Raw genomic sequence first — 18,048 nt, forward strand, 5'->3', positions numbered from 1 at the left:
ACAAAAGAGAGTAAATGAGACCTTTGAGCCAGAATGGCATGTTAGAGTTCATGGGGATAGTAGAGACAACCTAGAGTTTAGGAAAGCAAATTTAAGTAAATTTAGAGCAAAGAAATTTGTGATCCCATGGCTTTGAATCTTACAAGTTATGAGGCATACAAAAATAAAAACCAGACTTTACATGTGCAGACTATTATAGTGAGAAGAAAAGAAAACATGTTATTAACAGAGACTTCACTGGAATCTCTCCTTTCAATCAATAATTTTGGAGGACTTTATAAACAAGTTGACACAATTCGAAACAGCTGCCTGAGAATCATCCAGAATGAGTTGAGGTTTGGGGGAAATGGTAAGGTCAGCCAAAAAGAGCTCTTTAAAAGTTATCTTCATAGAACAAAATTTTGAAAGATATAGTGTCACTGACTGAGAGACAAGACATAATGTTAACCAATGGAAATGACAGGGAGCAAATATAGAATTCCTCTTATTTCCAAATTTTTGCTCAAGGAGAATAATCATGAGATGGGAAAGAGTACAACTATTTAATAGGGACAGTGACAACTGGACCAGATCCAGAAGAGTGGTATGTCATGTGAATAATGGCTGAAAGAATCGACAGTTGTTAGCTCAAGTGAGTTATGGAGCATGAGAGCTATCTTTTAATATCTGAAGTGCTATTAGAGCAGGGGTTAGATATTTCTATTGCAGTTTGTAGGCACAAGGTTGGGAAAGGACAAGGGGAGAAAAGAAGAAAACAGGGTCAATACTTAAAAGTTACCGGAAGCTGAATTTCAGCTCAATGTAATAACTTTCTTCCTATTTGGTTCTCTTCTTTCTTCCTATGTGGGTTCTTCCCCACATTTTATTAGAAAAATTTTCAAACATATAGCAAAATTGAAAGAATCTTACAGTGAATGCCTATATACTCACCACCTAGATTCTATTATTAACATTTTACTGTACTTACTTGTATTATCACATATTTATCCATCTACCCATTCCTCTACCCATCCATAAATTCATCTAATATTTTGGATACATTTCAGAGTAAATTCCATACAATTTTGGCTATCATTGGGAAGGTGGGTGTTCTGTGAAAGGGAGGCATAGGCAAATGACCTCTAAAGTCTGAAGGAGCATTAAGACTGAAGAAAAAGGCCACAAGCCCAGCTTGATGAGAGATGGTTTATTAACGGATTTACTGACAGAAGTATGTCTTGTGTGGCTACAAGACCCCACCTCCTGTAAGACCTGCTTTTATAAACCTGGATTCCGGAGAGTATAGCATGATTAAACAAAAAGAAAGAATGTATGTGTGGAGAATATGCTCAAGAGGGCTTCAGGTCACAGAGTGGTCATCATGGTTGATTTGTCCAAGATGAGGTAAGTCTAGTTCACATGGTGGGACATCTCAATTCCAAGAGCTTTTTCACAAAAACTAATGGCTGACTACTGGGGATACTGTACAGGAGATTTCTGCATTAAGTAGGTGGAGTGGGCCAGACTATGGCTTCTAAATTTTTGGATTGTTATCCATACCAAGAAATGTATTTCGCATTCCTACCCAGTGTATGCATACTGAAGTAAAAAAATTCAGGAAACAAGCATGCCAGTATTTTCTACTATATTTCATTTAAAAATGCCAGTCATGACACACTAAATTAGATGACCCACCAATGGGTTGTGACTCATCATTCGAAATCAATGGACTAGTCAATCTCCAAGATTTGTCGTTTTGAAAGAATCCTGTGGCTACTACTAGGATTTCCCTAATCTTTCTAATGATCAGGAACCTATTTTGAGTCCCAGCACAGTATTTACCTAACAGGTATGGCATGCATAATTACGAGAAAGACGTTAAATGCCCAATTAAATCTTATGGATAGATCAGATTCAAACGCTCTTTAGGAGTTTTTGAATTGTTTTTATTTTCACAAACAGAAAAGGTATAGATTTGGGTAGAGGACTTCAGTACTCATGCGTTTTAGTCTTCCTCTGTTAACTACGGCTATTAATCCCTGTTGTGGTTCCGCCAAAATTGAGAAGATCAAGAAGATCAAGTGAGAAAAGAGATAAGAAAACACGTTGATAACCAACATTTTATTACCATTATTCTGCGAAGCCAGGAAAGGGGAATGCTGCGGTCAACCTCTATGAGGCAGGGTCTCAGTATTTTTGAAACTCTCTACTTTTACAGCACTGTTACATTAGCCTCTCGAAATACCTAACCATGCAAAAGGCGTGAGCCTCCCCTACAACGGAGTTAGCTGTAAAGTTGCCAGAGGTTCGACCCCCAAGCCACGCGCCCCGCTCCGTCTGCGCATGCTCTAGTGCAGCTCCCGCCTCCTCCCGGGGTTGGGCGGAACGCGGAAGGTGGGGCGCAGGCCACGTGGGTTCGGTGACGTCATCTCTGGGCGCCGAGGGTGACTGGACTTGCTGTGGGCTTCCAAGGCCCCGCGGCGCTGCGGGTTGTATTGGCAGGATACCGGAGGGCGGAAGTGCAGCAGAGATCGGCACCGACCTCCACGCCGCTGCCTTCTGCGGCTGCGCGGGCTCTCGGGACTCCAGGCTCCCGCGCCTCTGCGGGACAGTGTATCAAGCAGCCAGCGCCGCCGCCCTGCCAGAGCCCGGGATCCGAGCGTCTTCATCGGTGCAGGAAGCGGGAGAAGGAGCTGGCATTTCTGGTGAGTGTGAGTGTGCGTGTGCGTGTGTGTGTCTGTCTCCGTCTCCCTAGGGTGGGGAAATGCCCGGAGGAGAAGAGTTGGGGAGGTGCCAGGTAGGTGTGGTAAGAAGGAGGGGCGAGTGGTAGGCGAGAGGAGCGCTCCCCCGGGCGGCGGAGGCTGGTGAAGGTGGTTCCTCCGGGGTAGGTGGGGTTGGCCAGATGCCGCCCCCCGGGGACCTTGGGCAGGCCGGAGGGTGTAGCCTGTGTGATCTCTCTCCGGGAATCTGTCAGTTTCTTACTAAAGCAGGAAGCCTAGGGTCTTGTCGCAGGCTCTAGAGTTTATTTAGTTCAAGACGTGCATTTTTCGTGGAATAGTTATTTAAATCATAATTATTTCACAGGCACTTTGATTCTATCCTAATTTGGTGGGTATTTTCTCCAGTTTATCTTCTCGATGGCATTCGTTAAATCTCATTTTAATAATAATATTTAGTGCTAACGAAGTCGTTTTCTGTTGGCAAAGAACTTTCACATCCTTTATACTTTGGATTATTTTGAAATCCTACCTGAAACTTGAGGAACGTAGGGAAACTGGATTGGTTCTAGTTTTTTCTGGTGAGACACAGCATGTCTTAAGCGACAGTCAGAACTCAAAGACTGTCAGACATCACTGAACTTCCAAGGCCTTCCAGAATCCACTTGATAAATCTCAAAGAGTCTTTTGGACTGGGTACTTGGACTTGAACTTACTTGTTTGTGATTTGCATAGATGGATTTGTTGGCTGAATTTAGAATTTGAAAATAAAGATATTCGGCTGAAGGTAGTAATTGAGGGGAATTTTATTTTATTTTTAGAGTTTTATGCTAGATTTGAGCATGTGCCATGATCTTCAAACGTATGCCGGTTAAAATTGGGGGAAAATGAGCAGAATGCTACTATCTGGCTCTGACTGTTTAGAATAATGTCCATACCTCAAGTGTAGGTTTGTTTTATTAATTTAGCAACTACCGAGTGCCTCTTATGTGCCAGGCACTGAACAAAAAGTAAATAAAACAATAAACAGTGAATAAAATAATAAAAACTCTTGCCATCATGAAGTTCACTTTGAGCATGTGAGGGGAAAGACATTAATATAAAAATTAATTTAAAAATATGTCAGGTGGTGAAAGTGCTAGAGAGAAAAAATAAAGTCATGAAGGGGAACAAGGACTGCTGATGGCCTGCGTAGGAAATTGCAGTGATGGCTTTAGAAAACATGATATTTGAACAGACACCTAAAAGTGATAAAGAAGGGTTTCATGTGGATGTAGTGAAATGAGGCATCAGACCTACTGCAAAGTCCCAAACGAGCATACCAGCTAGTCTGGCTGGAACTGAGTGAGCAAAAAGGGAGAGGAGTAGATAATCAGGTCAGAATGGGTCCAGGTCATATACCACCTTGTAGGCCTTTGTAAGAACTTTAGTTTTTACTTTGCATGAGATGGTAGGGTTTGAGTAAAGGAGTAAATTGATCTGACTCATGTTTAGAGGGATCTTTCTGATTGCTATGTTGTCTGCAGCAAGGGCAAAAGTAGGCCATTTATCCAGGTGAAAGGTTAAGGTACCATGAATCAGTGTGGTAATAGTGCAGATGGTGAGAAATGGCCAGATTCTGGATTTGTGTCTAGGCTAGGGCAGTAAGGTATGAGGAAGGGTCAAGGATGACTCCAAGATTTATGGCCTTAGCAACTAAAGAATAGTTACCACTTAGTGATTTGGGGAAGACCACAGAGTAACAAGGGAGCTGAGGAAGGAAGGTCTGAAATCATTTTCTGTTTGGACGTGCTAAATTTTCAAATGAAATGTCAATATTGTGTGGTATATATAAAACTAGAGTTCAGAAGAGAAGTCTGGGTTGAAGACATAAATGGGGGAGTTGTTATTGTAGAAATGATATTTAAAGCCATGGGAGATCTCCAAAGATGTAGTTCAAGGACTGAGTCCAGGTGCACTTCAACATTTGGAAGAAGTTGGAGAGATTTAGGAACTATTCCCCCATGGAATTGGGCTGTTCATTAAAACCCGTTGATAACCACTGATCCTTAGTAACAGGATAGAAGGAAATAGAAAGCCAGTTCATTAGTTGCAAGAGAGTGAGGAAGGAGATATGAAAATTAGAGGAGAGAGGGGATATGAAATGGTGCTCTAGGATGTGGGAGAATAAATGGACTAGAGAAATGTAGGAACGCTGGCCAGTACTCAGGGCCTACTTTTGAGGTTAGTGTTCATGAATTTAAAAGGAGACCAGCCAGCATAGATTATTTTTAGATGTTTTCAAATTTACTACTAATAGTTATTTGATATTTTAAGTAATTTCTAGGTAGTTGGGGATTTTGTCAGCAGAATAGCTCCAGGTAATAGGTTAGCCTTTCTTGGTTTGTAGTGTGAAAGAGACTAATAATTGTACATTGTACCTTTGTCATATTGTGCTGTTTGCTAAATGTTGTTGGCTGGGCACCTGCTTTGTTCCAGGCTTTGAATTAGTTGCAGAGAATGCAGCAGTCAGGAAGTAGCCCCTGTCCTCCAGAACTTACTTCTAGTAGACTGTGTGATGGGTTGTGATTTGTGTGCTTCCAAAACATTGCCTTCCAATTGGATGCATGGTGATGATAGTGTAGTGTATGTTTGAGAGGGGAAAATATTCTTGTAAAATAAGGAAGTTTGCTGAATTTAAAGTTTATTTATTTTGAGAGAGAGAGACACACAGAATGGGCACGCATGCGGTGTGCGAGCGGGGAAGGGGCAGAAAGAGAGAGAGCAAGAGAGAGAGAATCCTAAGCAGGTTCCGCGCCGATGCAGGGCTCAGTCCCACGAACCTCGAGATCATGACCTAAGCAGAAATCCAGAGTCAGACGCCCAACCAACTGAGCCACCCAGGCACCCCTGCAATTTTCCGAATTTAAAGTGTGATTATACTGATTTGGAGAAGAGTTTAGCTGGAAAAGTTTCTTAAGTAGCTAGTATTACTTTTCAGTTTATGAATTTTCTATATTTTCCAATCGTTTAATAAAAATTCCAGATTCTGCTATGTGCTAGTTATGCCAGTATTGAGGATTCAAAGTAAATATGACTCTATTTCTGCTGTTGGTGAACTCACAGTTCAATGTGGGGAGGGGCAAGAGGTGGATAAGATAAACATAACTGCAATGCACGGTTGTAACATGCTATTGTAGAAGTAATTAGACGGGAGATTGCTTAGTGGAAAGCTTCTCAAAAGCCTGATGTTAAGCTGACTCTTTTATTAAATTTTTTTTTCAACGTTTATTTATTTTTGGGACAGAGAGAGACAGAGCATGAACAGGGGAGGGGCAGAGAGAGAGGGAGACACAGAATCAGAAACAGGCTCCAGGCTCTGAGCCATCAGCCCAGAGCCTGACGCGGGGCTCGAACTCACGGACCGCGAGATCGTGACCTGGCTGAAGTCGGACGCTTAACCGACTGTGCCACCCAGGCGCCCCTAAGCTGACTCTTAAAAGAGGATTGAGGGGGCGCCTGGGTGGCTCAGCTGGTTAAGTGTCGGACTTCGTCATGATCTCACAGTTAGTGAGTTCGAGCCCCGAATTGGGCTCTGTGCTGACAGCTCGGAGCTTGGACCCAGCTTTGGATTCTGTGTCTCCCTCTCTCTCTCCCCTTTGCCCACTCAAACTCTGTCTTTCTCTCTCTCTCTCTCTCTCTCTCAAAAATAAACATTAAAAAAAAATTAAAAAAAAAAAGAGGGTTGAGAATTGACCAAAGAGGAGCAAAGGAGTTTAAACTGGACAAGGACGTATGAAGAAACCATGTATTAAATGCATATGCCATTTATTGAGTGGTTACCAGGTACTAAACACCCAACAGCCCTGTGAAATTAAAATTATTTTCAGTTTACAAATAGGTTCAAAGATGTCAGGTTTGTTATGCTAGGACACACAGCTTATAGCTGGAAGTCTGGGTGTAAACCCATGTCAGTCTGATTTCAAACCCCTTAACTATTTATCTGTATTGCCTGCTGTCAGCATTTAAATCTTCCCTGTCTTTGTTCTTTATCCCTCAGCCAGTTTTTCATCACCTTCTATTCATTCTTCCTTGGAAAGACTTCTTATCTGTCTCTTATCCATCTACTACTACGAGTCTAGGCCAGGCACTCATTATTATGCCTTAGTGCTGAAATTCCTTTCTGCCTACCCTCTCTTGGACGTGGGATCTCCTTTTGTGTACTACTAGGTAATTGTTTTTATTTCACCATTATCAAACCTTACAGGCTTTGTAGGTTGGATGAAATTGAGAACCCACAGTCTTCTGTTTGGTATGCTTCATGATCTAGTCTTATTTTACATTTACAGATTTGACATTAAAGGTATAATAATTGCTTTTATTTCCTAGCACTTACTATGTGTCCAGTACCATGTCAAACACTTTGTAGATGTTTTCCCCCCTAGAACAACCTGGTGAATTTTATAGATAAGGAAATGTGACTTGCCTAGGATCACAGGTGATACTAAAACATGTCTCAGTGTCAGCTCTTTCATTATCTACTACTCAAAGTTTCCTAAAAAATTGGTACACATACTGCTTTTGCACATTTTCTGCCTCTGTTGATGTTCTTTTGCCCTGCTTGTAATATTTGTCTTTATTCTCTATCTATGGAATATTCTACCCGTTCCGTGTATATTCATTCTTCTATATTCTATCCATTCTTCAAGTTCCATATCTTTTCAGTTCTCTGAACACCATAAGATATGTTAATATTTTTCTTCTCCCTTTCTACCTTCCTCCATTATGAAAGCTTTCATAAAATAGCACTTAATTATAACTATGGGCATTTGGAATTGGAAGGCATGTTGGCAACTGGTATGACATAAATGAAAGAATATGAGATTGGAAATCAGAGATAAAATTTTTTTTAATGTTTTAATTATTTTTGAGAGAGCGAAAGTGGTGGGGGGCGGGGGGGCAGAGAGAGGGAGACAGAAGATCCAGATCAGGCTCTGTGCTTCTTCCCTATGTGAGGCTTGAACCCATGAACCACAAGATCGTGACCTGAGCTGAAGTTGGACGCTCAGCCAACTGAGCCACCCGGGCGCCCCAAAAATCTTTACTCTAAGCCTGTAAGTATTGTAGTAGAGGAAAAGTAAAAGTGCAGTGAGGAAAGAGAGGTTTTACCTGAGTTATTCATAAAGGGTTATTCTGAGTTGGGTCCTAAAGGATATTTCAGTCAGAAGATAAGGTAGGGAAGGCTACTTTAGGGTCAGGAACCACCAGCGTGAGGAAAGCCATGGAAAAGATGTGAAAGTGCGTGGTATGTTTAGTAAATTAAGAGACAGTATCTTCTGGACAATGCCTGAGGTTTTAAAAAGTTGTTGTAATTGTTATTTTCACTAACTACCATCATCATCTTATATGCTCTCAGCACCTGCCACAGAGCTGGGCATATCAAATGATCAAATATTTATTGACTCTGTATTGAGTGTTAATAGCAGTGTTCAATTCTGAGACATGCTCTTGTTTTGTAAATTATGATAGACACTTCGTAGTACTATATTAGAGGCATTATTCTAAGTGCTTTACGTGTATTAATTATCATATGTGTTTTATGGGGTAAGTGCTGTTATTCACATTTTACGGATGAGAAGACAGAGACACAGAGAAGTTGACTAACTTGAGGTCACAGAGTAAGTGATAAAGTGAATCCAGGCAATCTGACTCCATATTCTACATTTTGAATGTACTACTACCACATTGTAGTGCCTCTCAAGAGTTAAATTTTGATTTTCTGCCTCTATTTTAAAAAGGATGATTGAGGGAAACCTGGGTGGCTCAGTTGGTTAAGATTCTGACTTCAGCTCAAATCATGAACTTGTGGTTCATGAGTTCAAGTCCCGCATTGGGTTCTGTGCTGACAGCTTAGAGCCTGGAGCCTGCTTCAGATTCTGTGTCTCCCTCTCTCTCTCTGACCCTCCCCAAGTCTCTCTCTCACTCTCTCTCTCCAAAAGTAAATAAACATTAAAAAAATTTTGTTTGAATAAAAAGATGATTGAATATTTGCATCCTTTAGTTTTATCCATGTTTATCAGCTAGTTTTTTGGCACATTTTTTAGTTAAGTGTATTTGCATGCTTATATAATTCATTGTAGATGAATATTTGTTAATATTGAAAGACTAACATTTTATGATTCTATAAATTTAGACCTATTCTGAGGCTGTTAGTTGCCTTATTTGAAGTTTTCAGTAAATCTGTTTAGAAGTTTCTATGGTTTGGAAAATTTGTATTGACTACCACATTATACTTCAGCTGTTTTGGCTCAGTTAGTTCTTCCCTTGAGGTCCTGCAAGGAATATATACATAAGAAACAATGGTATATGGGAAATAAGATGCTGATTGATCTTTGACCAGTTTTGTACCTAAAATCTTACCTCAAAACTTTGGTAAAGTCTTCTGTTTCAGCCCAGTTTACCAAAATTCTGCAGCTGAATTTTAGGTACAGAACCAGTAAAAGATAAGCCCATGCTTCTATCACTGTTGGGCAGAGTCTCCCAGAAACAAAGAGAAAAGAGGGACATTTGCCATTTCTTTCTGTTGCTTCTGACACATGAAGAAGCAGAAGAACGTGACATGGAAAGAAATAGCAGCATGGTCAATGGCAGAGTAGAGGGGAGAGGAGGAAGCCATACCTAAATGCATGATATTTGTGTTTATGGTGACCCCTGCCTGTTAATAAACAAGGTTCAAATGTGTCTTGGAATCTGACAAATCAGATTATTACTCTTTCTTGAGAGGACAGTGGCTGCAGAGAAGGGAAGTACTTGTAGAAATAGCCTTTCCTTAGGTGGCTGTACCCATTTTAATTTTTCATTTTCTTTTGAATTATACTGTCCACCTGTTTTTTCTGAGGCAGAAAAATTATCCAGTGTGACAATATTCGTAGTGACTTTCAACTTTAACATTGTATTTAAATGGTTTTAAAATCTTTTAGGAAAGTAGCTCTTTGCCTCATTTTTTTTGTAGACAAGAGAGGAATTGAAGTTGTAGCTAATGGTTAATTGGGTGTATCATGGTTACAGAAACCACTGCTTATCACCTTGTATTAGATTCAACTTTAGATTTACTTATTTGCCATAACTTAGATCTCGTTATTTCCTGTCACCAGTAAATTTATTCACAAAGAATAAAGTATTAATATAGTCAGGAGGTAGTGAGATGTTTTCTGTTTTCAGTGAGCTAATTGTACGTGATTTGTAAACTTGGGAATTTTCTGCAGAGAAACTCAGTGTATTGTTTGAATTTGAAGCTTATCAGGGTAGAATTATATGAAGTGTGAATGCTTGTATCATTTGCTTAAAATGGTGACTTTTATGGATATATGTCAGTAAAAATGAAAACATTGTTATATGTTGGAAAGAGCACTAGACTCGTTCAATAACTGTGACCAGAGTTGTTCTCCTGGTTTCACTGTTACTTAGTGGTCTTGTAATGTTTATCCTGGTTTGACTGTTATTTAGTGCTCTTGTAATGTTGGACAGAGTTTTTCACCTCTTTCGTTTATTTACCTGTAGATAACATTGCATTCATTTGACCTCCAATGCACATTTAAGTATAGTGATACAAGATTCAGAACTCTACTTGAGGTTTTCTGTCTTTGACTAATAAATTATGGTAGTCTTGATGTACTTGGTGTTGGTCAGTGGATGAGAAAAAAGAGAAAAAGCTCCTTGAATAATTCAGTGTTAGTAATTGGTATTTGGCTAAATTAATATGGTTATTTTAAATGTCTCCAAAGGATATGCCAACCTACGAAAGATAGGATATATATAAATAAATATATGAATACAAGGATACTGAGTCTCATTACTCAGGTACCAACAGGATCAATTCTGCATTTACTCATATGGTATATTGTATTGCTACCTAGTTGTGGAATATTAGTGCTGGAAGACACTTGGATATTACATAGGTCAAAAGCCATGTTCCTCTGTCATACCCAGACTATTTCAGTATGTGGTTTTAGTGCTATATGTGTGGTATAGGGAATATTTTAAGTTCACAGTAGAAGCATTTACTACTCATTGGGGCAGAGGATTGTGAGCTGGGTTTGCAGAGTGGGTAGGATTTGAACAGGTGAGAGATGAACATATTTGTCAGGGGGAATAGTGGAGAACAAGGTATTTAAGTTTCCAGTCTTGCTAGAGGGTTTGTAAAAAGAAATATAATGAGTAGGACTGGAAATATTGGTGGAATCAAACCATGGACACGATGAAATTTAGAATAGAAATAGGTCTATACAAACATTTTTTTTTTTTTTTCAGGGTGAGAGAGATTTTTTTTTTCCCCAGGAAGAGTGAACTATCTGGACAGAGTAGGAGAGGTTGAATACATTAGGTGGGGTAAGGATAATTGTGGGGATAATAGTTTAGAGTTGGACTATAAGAGACCATAAGATAGGGGAAGACTTCACTTTAGATGAGCAATAGACTCTTCTGGGACTTGAGAGAATGATACAAGTATAGCTTCACTTTGGCTGTGGTTCATTAGTTGCATAAGTTAGCATACATAATTTTGAACTGCTCACTTCTGTGATCCTTTTAAATAAATAATAGCTCTGCATTTAGAATTTGGTGTACTGCTTTTGCATTCATTGTTAAGAATGCTGATCACACAAATTTTTTGAAATGAAAAATCTTTATGGCATTCAGTTTTTCCTAGAATCTTTGTTTTAGAGCAGGTTCATTTATCTTTGCAAGGATCTGACTAATGCTCTTCATTTTATTTTCAGTTTGGCTTTGGGTGAAAAAAGAATTTAGCCTATATGCACTGCTTTACCCACTGGAAGAATGACAGATGACAAAGATGTGCTTCGAGATGTATGGTTTGGGCGAATTCCAACTTGCTTCACCCTGTATCAGGATGAGATAACTGAACGGGAGGCAGAACCATATTATGTAAGTATGTTGATGGTAGAAAATGGGATATCTAACTTTGTCCATTTTTGTAAATAAACTCTAAGAACCTAAAGGCTGTTATCCAACATTTTATATACAATTAGTACTTGATTATTATGGAAAAAAATGAGAAAACACAGATCAACAAAGGAAAGGAAATAAAAAATTACCTCTAATCCTACTATCCAGACGGAGGAAAAAAATTGCTGTTGATATGTTGCTGTGGGACCTTCCTGACATTCTTTTTTCATGAATACATATGTATATAATTTGTGATAATGGAATCATAAGTTATGTGCTGTAGGAGTTATTTTGAAAATAATAGGTTCAGATTTGATTCTTCTGTATTTAAGTGGACCCAAGCAACTGTCAAATTCTTTTTTATAGCTCAGTGAATATATAACATGTGTGTTTTCATCTGTTGATAAGCTAATATGTATTATATAAAACATATTATTTAATAACAGATTACTGTATGTAGACTTGTAGGTTTGAATTAGTGTCATTATCTGTTCTAAAAAAACAGTATCAAGTGTCTTCTGATTTTGGCCTGCTTTTTTTCCTTCTCTAAGCGCATGTATAATCCAAACATATGCATCTGTCAGTCAGAGATAATAATACTTTGCCTTTTTACAGAGTATTCAGGCCCTAAACAGCAAAGACGTTCTCAGTTGTCATTATTCTCGTTTTGTCGCAGATAGACAGAATATTGTGTACCTAGGGGGATCTGGAAAAGTGGAAATGTATTTGTGGTGTTGGACTTTCTTGTTTCACATGAGTAAAGCTTGCCCTTTGCTTTGTTTCTTGTCTGTGTGAGAGGTGGCACTGCTCCATAGCCTGCTCTAGCCATGGGAAGTCAGGCTGGTGGAGGAAGCCACTTAAGGAGCCAACTCATTCACTATTTGGGTACAGGAGCGGTGTCATTTGCCTTTGTGTCTCCTCAGCACCTGGCATAGGTCATGCAAGTGGTGGTCACTCAGTGCGTGAAAACCTCATGCATTCATGTTGGGATTTTGTTTTATATTTCTCTGTGGGTTTTCTCACTGAATATAATTTCAGAGAAATCAGGCAGCTTTTTGTTACTAGTACTCAGCTTATCATAACTGAATATATGCGTTTAAGTCATTTTAACTTTGGAAATCTTAACAGTTTTCTTTTCTGCCTTTAGAAGAACTTCCATAGTAAAAAAACAAAATGTGGTCACAGTTTATTTTTGGAAGAATTTCACTTGTTAGCTGTATTTTTTTTTTTTGCTTCTTCTGTGATATGGGTTAGGATATCACTTATGTTTTATTTCCAAATTAGTTTCTGTTATTTTAATTCAAGCTCTTCACCTTAGGCAGCTTTCTAATAGTATCTAAACAAAGGAGTGTATGTGTCTCGTTGGTCAAAGTAGCAAAAATGAGAAATGTAATTTCAGCCTGTTTACTTTGAAATCAGAATATGATGGTTGACAGCATTCTGCAGTTAAAAAAATCTAAAGACTACAGTGTTTCTCCTTCTTTGTATATGAAACTTAAAGATGAAAAGATTGTTGTGAGAGTAGAGTGTAAGTTGTTTTCCAACAGTTTCTAATTGAATTGAAAATGGCAGCAAGTATTGGGGATGTCTGTAGGAGGAAGAAAATTGTTTTGTCTGATAATTGTTTTTTTTAATGTATTTTGCCCTAATTTTTCACCCAAAAGAAACTCATATGGTAATTATGATTATGTTTTTGAAAAGTGTTGGTTGACAGGCATATATACATTTTAAACAAAAACTACAGTTGAAAATCATGTAGCATAATCTAGATTTTGCTCTTTAAATACAAAAATACTTAAGCATAAGTTAATACATATGGGAAGAAAATATACAAAAACATGGTTAGTCTTAGAATTATAGGTGAGTAATGGTTAGTCTTAGAATTATAGGTGAGAATGGCAGTGACAGTATGGTTTTAGTTCACATGTGTTGTGGTTGTAAACTAAGCTTGAATATTTTTAATTGCTTTGATTTATAATAATGATAATATTTTAAAGATCCTGGATAAAATGAGGTAAAAATACATAGCCTGAGGGCCAGTATGCCTCTTTCCTAGACATTCTCAAAACTCAGGTGAGGTGATATAACAGGATTGTTAGCATGGCCTGAAAAGTCCACTCATGTTGAAGTGGATGTGTGATAAGGATAGGTGAATGGGAATATACTTTGTTTTGTTTTGTTTTGTTTTGTTTTATTATTTTTTTTAAAGATTTTATTTTTAAGTAATCCCTATACCCAACGTAGGTCTTGAACTACAACCCTGAGATCAAGAGTCGCATGCTCCATGGACTGAGCCAGCCAGGCATCCCTACACTTTTCTTTTTATAACATTCATTCCTTATTTCTTAGAAACTAGATTTTAAATTATCTATTTCTACCACATTTATAAACTAAATTATTATTTAAAGAGTCTTTGCCATTGGAAAAGAATATTAATGTTAAATATATTCCTGTTTATTTCTGCATTTTGATTTATTACCTCTGCATAAATCTTTCAGCCTACATCCCATATCTATGTCAGAGAATTATATATTTTGCAGGGAATATAAGGAAGGAAATTTGTTGGAAACTAGGCAGTCTTTCATTCTGTTGTTGCTGTTGTATTCATTTAAACTGTTGCTTTTCATTTAGATTATCTAATATGAAAACATGATACTAATTTACATTCATATTTTGTGACTTGTTACAAAAATCATGCAATTAGGCATATGGTCATAAATCTGAGTGGACTGTAAACATTACAGAGCAGTCCTTTTATGTTTCCTTAGTAAGCTTTCTCTATTCTTCTCCTCTATTTCTCTGAGGCCTGACCTTATTTTTCACTCTGAAGAGGTGACCTCACTTCTTGATTTCTTAACCTTCTGTCACCAAGTCTCCTAAACATATCTGCATTCACACATACTGACTTCTTCTTGTTTTAATGGAAGAGGTGTTCTTCCTCCTAGGCAAGCCCTATCCTTCTATCTGCTCTGGATCCCATCTGTAGTCTTCTCAGGAAGCTGGTGGTTTCTGATATTCTCCTACCTCTACCCCTGCCTTCTCTCTTTATTTTACTTTCAACTTCTACCTACTAGCTCCTTTTTTTTGCAGCATTTATATTATGTTAAATCCTTCCTATCCTGAAACCACCTTCTGTTGACCCCATCTCTCTTTCAACCTTTTGCTTTCCCTTCACAGCCAGACTTAGGAAAAAGGTGGTCTGTACTCATTGTTTCCTTCCCACCTTCCACTTATCTTACTGTAATCACATTTTCGCACTACTCCAACAGAATTGTTCTTGATAAAGTCACTGATGCCATCTTTTTTGTTAAACCTAGAGTCTGTTTTTGAATTTTCATTTGCTTGATCTCTCAGTGGTGTTTGCTATTGATTTGGATGTTTTCTCCACTTTGTGACATTGTTCTCTCTTGCTGTGCAGTGCCTCATAATCCTGGTTTTGCTTCTACTATTCTGGTTTTTTTTTTTTTTTTTTTTTTTTTTTTCCCTTTCTGGTCTCCTTTGCCAGATCTCTCTCCTTTGCTTCTTCCTTAGTGTTGGCATTCCTTGGAACTTTGCTTTTTTTTCCCCCTCCACTTCACTCTTTCCCCCCTGGAGCCACCATTTTAATCTCTTGTTGAGCATTTTCATCTTGACAACTCCCAAGATTTTTCTCCTGAGTTCTGTTCCTATATGTCTGTCTGCTGTATATCCTCACTGAGATGTCTTGAAGACACTCAAACTTTGTGTGTTTGAAACTGGACTCATCATCATTTCTTCCAGATAGCCTGGTCATCTGCCGTACTCCCTTCCTATTTGTGCAAGTAGATCTGTCACCCAGCTAATTAATTATTCTTACCAGTAATTAAGAAAGGACTCATCCTTTGTTGCTTCATTCTCTCATATCCCTGACATTCAGTTAGTAACTTAATCCATCTGATTTTACATCTCAAATATCTCTGAAATTTAGCCAGTTTCTTCCATACCCATTGCTACAGCCTAGTTAGGACTACAATTTATTTTTTTTCTTTTTTAAGTTTATTTAAATTCCAGTTAGTTAACATATAGTATAATATTAGCTTCAGTAGTAGAATTTTGTGATTCATCACTTAACATACTACACCCAGTACTCATCACAAGTGCCCTCCTTAATCCCCATCACCCAGTTAACCCATCCCCCCTGTCCACTCTCCCTCCAGCAACCCTCAGTTTGTTCTCTACAGTTAAGAGTCTGTTTTATGATTTGCCTCTCTCTTTTTTCCCCTCATGTTCATCTGTTTCATTTCTTAAATTCCACATAATGAGTGAAATCATATGCTATTTGTCTTTTTCTAATGGACTTATTTCGCTTAGCATAATACATTCAAGCTCAATCCATGTTGTTGCAGATGGCTAGTTTCATTCTTTTTTGTGGCCAAGTAATAGTCCATTGTGTATGTATACCACATCTTTTTTATCTAGTCATCAGTTGATGGACATTTGGGTTCTTTACATACTTTGCTATTGTTGATAGCGCTGCTGTAGATATCAGGGTGCATGTGTCCCTTCGAATCAGTATTTTTGTAACTTTTGGGTAAATAGCTGGTAGTGCAATTGCTGGGTTGCAGGGTAGTTCTATTTTTAACTTTTTGAGGACCCTCCATACTGTTTTCCAGAGTGGCTGCACCAGTTTGCATTTCCACCAACAGTGTAAGTGTATTCTCCTTTTTCTGCATTCTTGCCAACACTTGTTGTTTCCTGTGTTGTTAATTTTACCTATTCTGACAGATGTGAGGTGATCTCTTATTGTAGTTTTGATTTGTATTTCCCTGATGATGTGATGTTGAGCATCTTTTCATGTGTCTGTTGGCCATCTGGATGTCTTCTTTGAAAAAATGTCTATTCATGTCTTCTGTACATTTTTTAAGTAGGTTATTTGTATTTTGGGTATTGAGTTTGATGAGTTCATTATAGATTTTGGATACTAACCCTTTATCAGTTACGTCATTTGCAAATATCTTTTTGCATTCCAAAGGTTGCCTCTTACTTAGTCTTGTTGTTTCCTTCACTGTACGGAAGCTTTTTATTTTGATGAATGAAGTCCCGAAAGTTTATTTTTGCTTTTGTTTCCCTTACCTCAGGAGATGTATCTAGTAAGAATTTGCTATGGCTGACATCAGAGAGGTTGCTGCCTGTGTTCTCTAGGATTTTGATGGTTTCTTGTCTCATGTTTAGGTCTTTCATTCATTTTGATAATGAGTTTTTAAAAAATGTTTATTTATTTATTTTTGAGAGAGAGAGTGCACAAGCGGGGGCGGGGGGGAGGCAGAGAGAGAGGGAGACACAGAATCCGAAGCAAGGCTCCAGGCTCTGAGCTGTCAGTGCAGAGCCCAACGCGGGGCTCGAACTCAAGAACCATGAATTCATGACCCAAGCCGTAGTTGGACGCTTAACCTTAGACTGAGCCACCCAGGTGCCCCTTTCATTCATTTTGAATTTATTTTCATGTGTGGTGTAAGAAAGTGGTCCAGTTTCATCCTTCTGCATGTCACTACCCAGTTTTCTCCGCACCATTTGGTGAAGAGACAGTCTTTTTTTCCCATTGTATATTCTTTCTTGCTTCTAAAAGATTAGTTGACCCTATAGTTGTGGGTCCGTTTCTGGGTTTTCTATTCTGTTCCACTGATCTGTATGTCTGTTTTGGTGCCAATGCTGTACCGTCTTGATCACTATTGCTTTGTAATATAAGTTGAAGTCTGGAATCATGATGCCTCTGGCTTTTATTTTCTTTTTCAAGATTGCTTTGGCTATTCTGGGTCTTTTGTGGTTCCATATAAATTTTAGGATTGTTCTAGCTCTGTGAAAAATGTGGCGGTATTTTGATAGGGATTGCATTAAATGTGTAGATTGCTTTGGGTAGTATAGACATTTTAACAGTGTTCTTCCATTCCATGAGCTTGGGATGCTTTTCCATTTCTTTGTGTCTTCAATTTCTTTCACAAGTGTTCTATAGTTTTCACAGTACAGATCTTTTACCTCTTTGGTTAGATTTATTCCTAGGTGTCTTGTGGTTTTTGATGCGGTTGCAAATGGGATCGATTCCTTGATTTCTCTTTCTGCTGCTTCATTATTGGTGTATAGAAAAGCCACAGATTTCTGTACGTTGATTTTATATACTGCGACTTTACTGAATTCGTGTATCAGTTCTAGAAATTTTTTGGTGGAGTCTTTCAGGTTTTTATATAGAGTATCATGTTGTCTGCAAATAGTGAAAGTTTGATTTCTTCCTAATGGTTTGGATGCCTTTTATTTCTTTTTGTTTTCTGATTGCTGAGGCTAAGACTTCAAGGACTGTGTTAAATAACAATTGTGAGAGTGGACATCCCTATCTAGTTCCTGACCGTAGAGGAAAAGCTCTCAGTTTTTCTCCATTGAGGATGATTAGCTGTGGGTT

General features: G+C 38.3%; 1 protein-coding gene across 3 annotated transcripts in view; it reads left to right on the forward strand.

The window, feature by feature from the left end:
* The first annotated feature begins 2,480 nt into the window (after window positions 1–2,480).
* Window positions 2,481–18,048, forward strand: part of ATG5 (autophagy related 5) — a 129,084-nt gene continuing 113,516 nt past the window's right edge. Inside the window, exons 1-2 of one of the 3 annotated variants that reach the window (XM_047102244.1) lie at window positions 2,481–2,684; window positions 11,453–11,618. In XM_047102244.1, coding sequence (XP_046958200.1) covers window positions 11,511–11,618 — 108 coding nt within the window. In that variant the 5' untranslated portion in view covers window positions 2,481–2,684; window positions 11,453–11,510. Of the gene's footprint in view, window positions 2,685–11,452; window positions 11,619–18,048 lie in introns of those variants that run through there. The other 2 variants (XM_047102242.1, XM_047102243.1) reach the window with 2 other exon arrangements.

Source organism: Lynx rufus, unplaced genomic scaffold (genome assembly GCF_022079265.1).
Source record: "Lynx rufus isolate CCGP_SWC_20201006 ecotype Redwood Valley unplaced genomic scaffold, mLynRuf1.p SCAF_6, whole genome shotgun sequence".
Taxonomy (NCBI): Eukaryota; Metazoa; Chordata; class Mammalia; order Carnivora; family Felidae; genus Lynx; species Lynx rufus.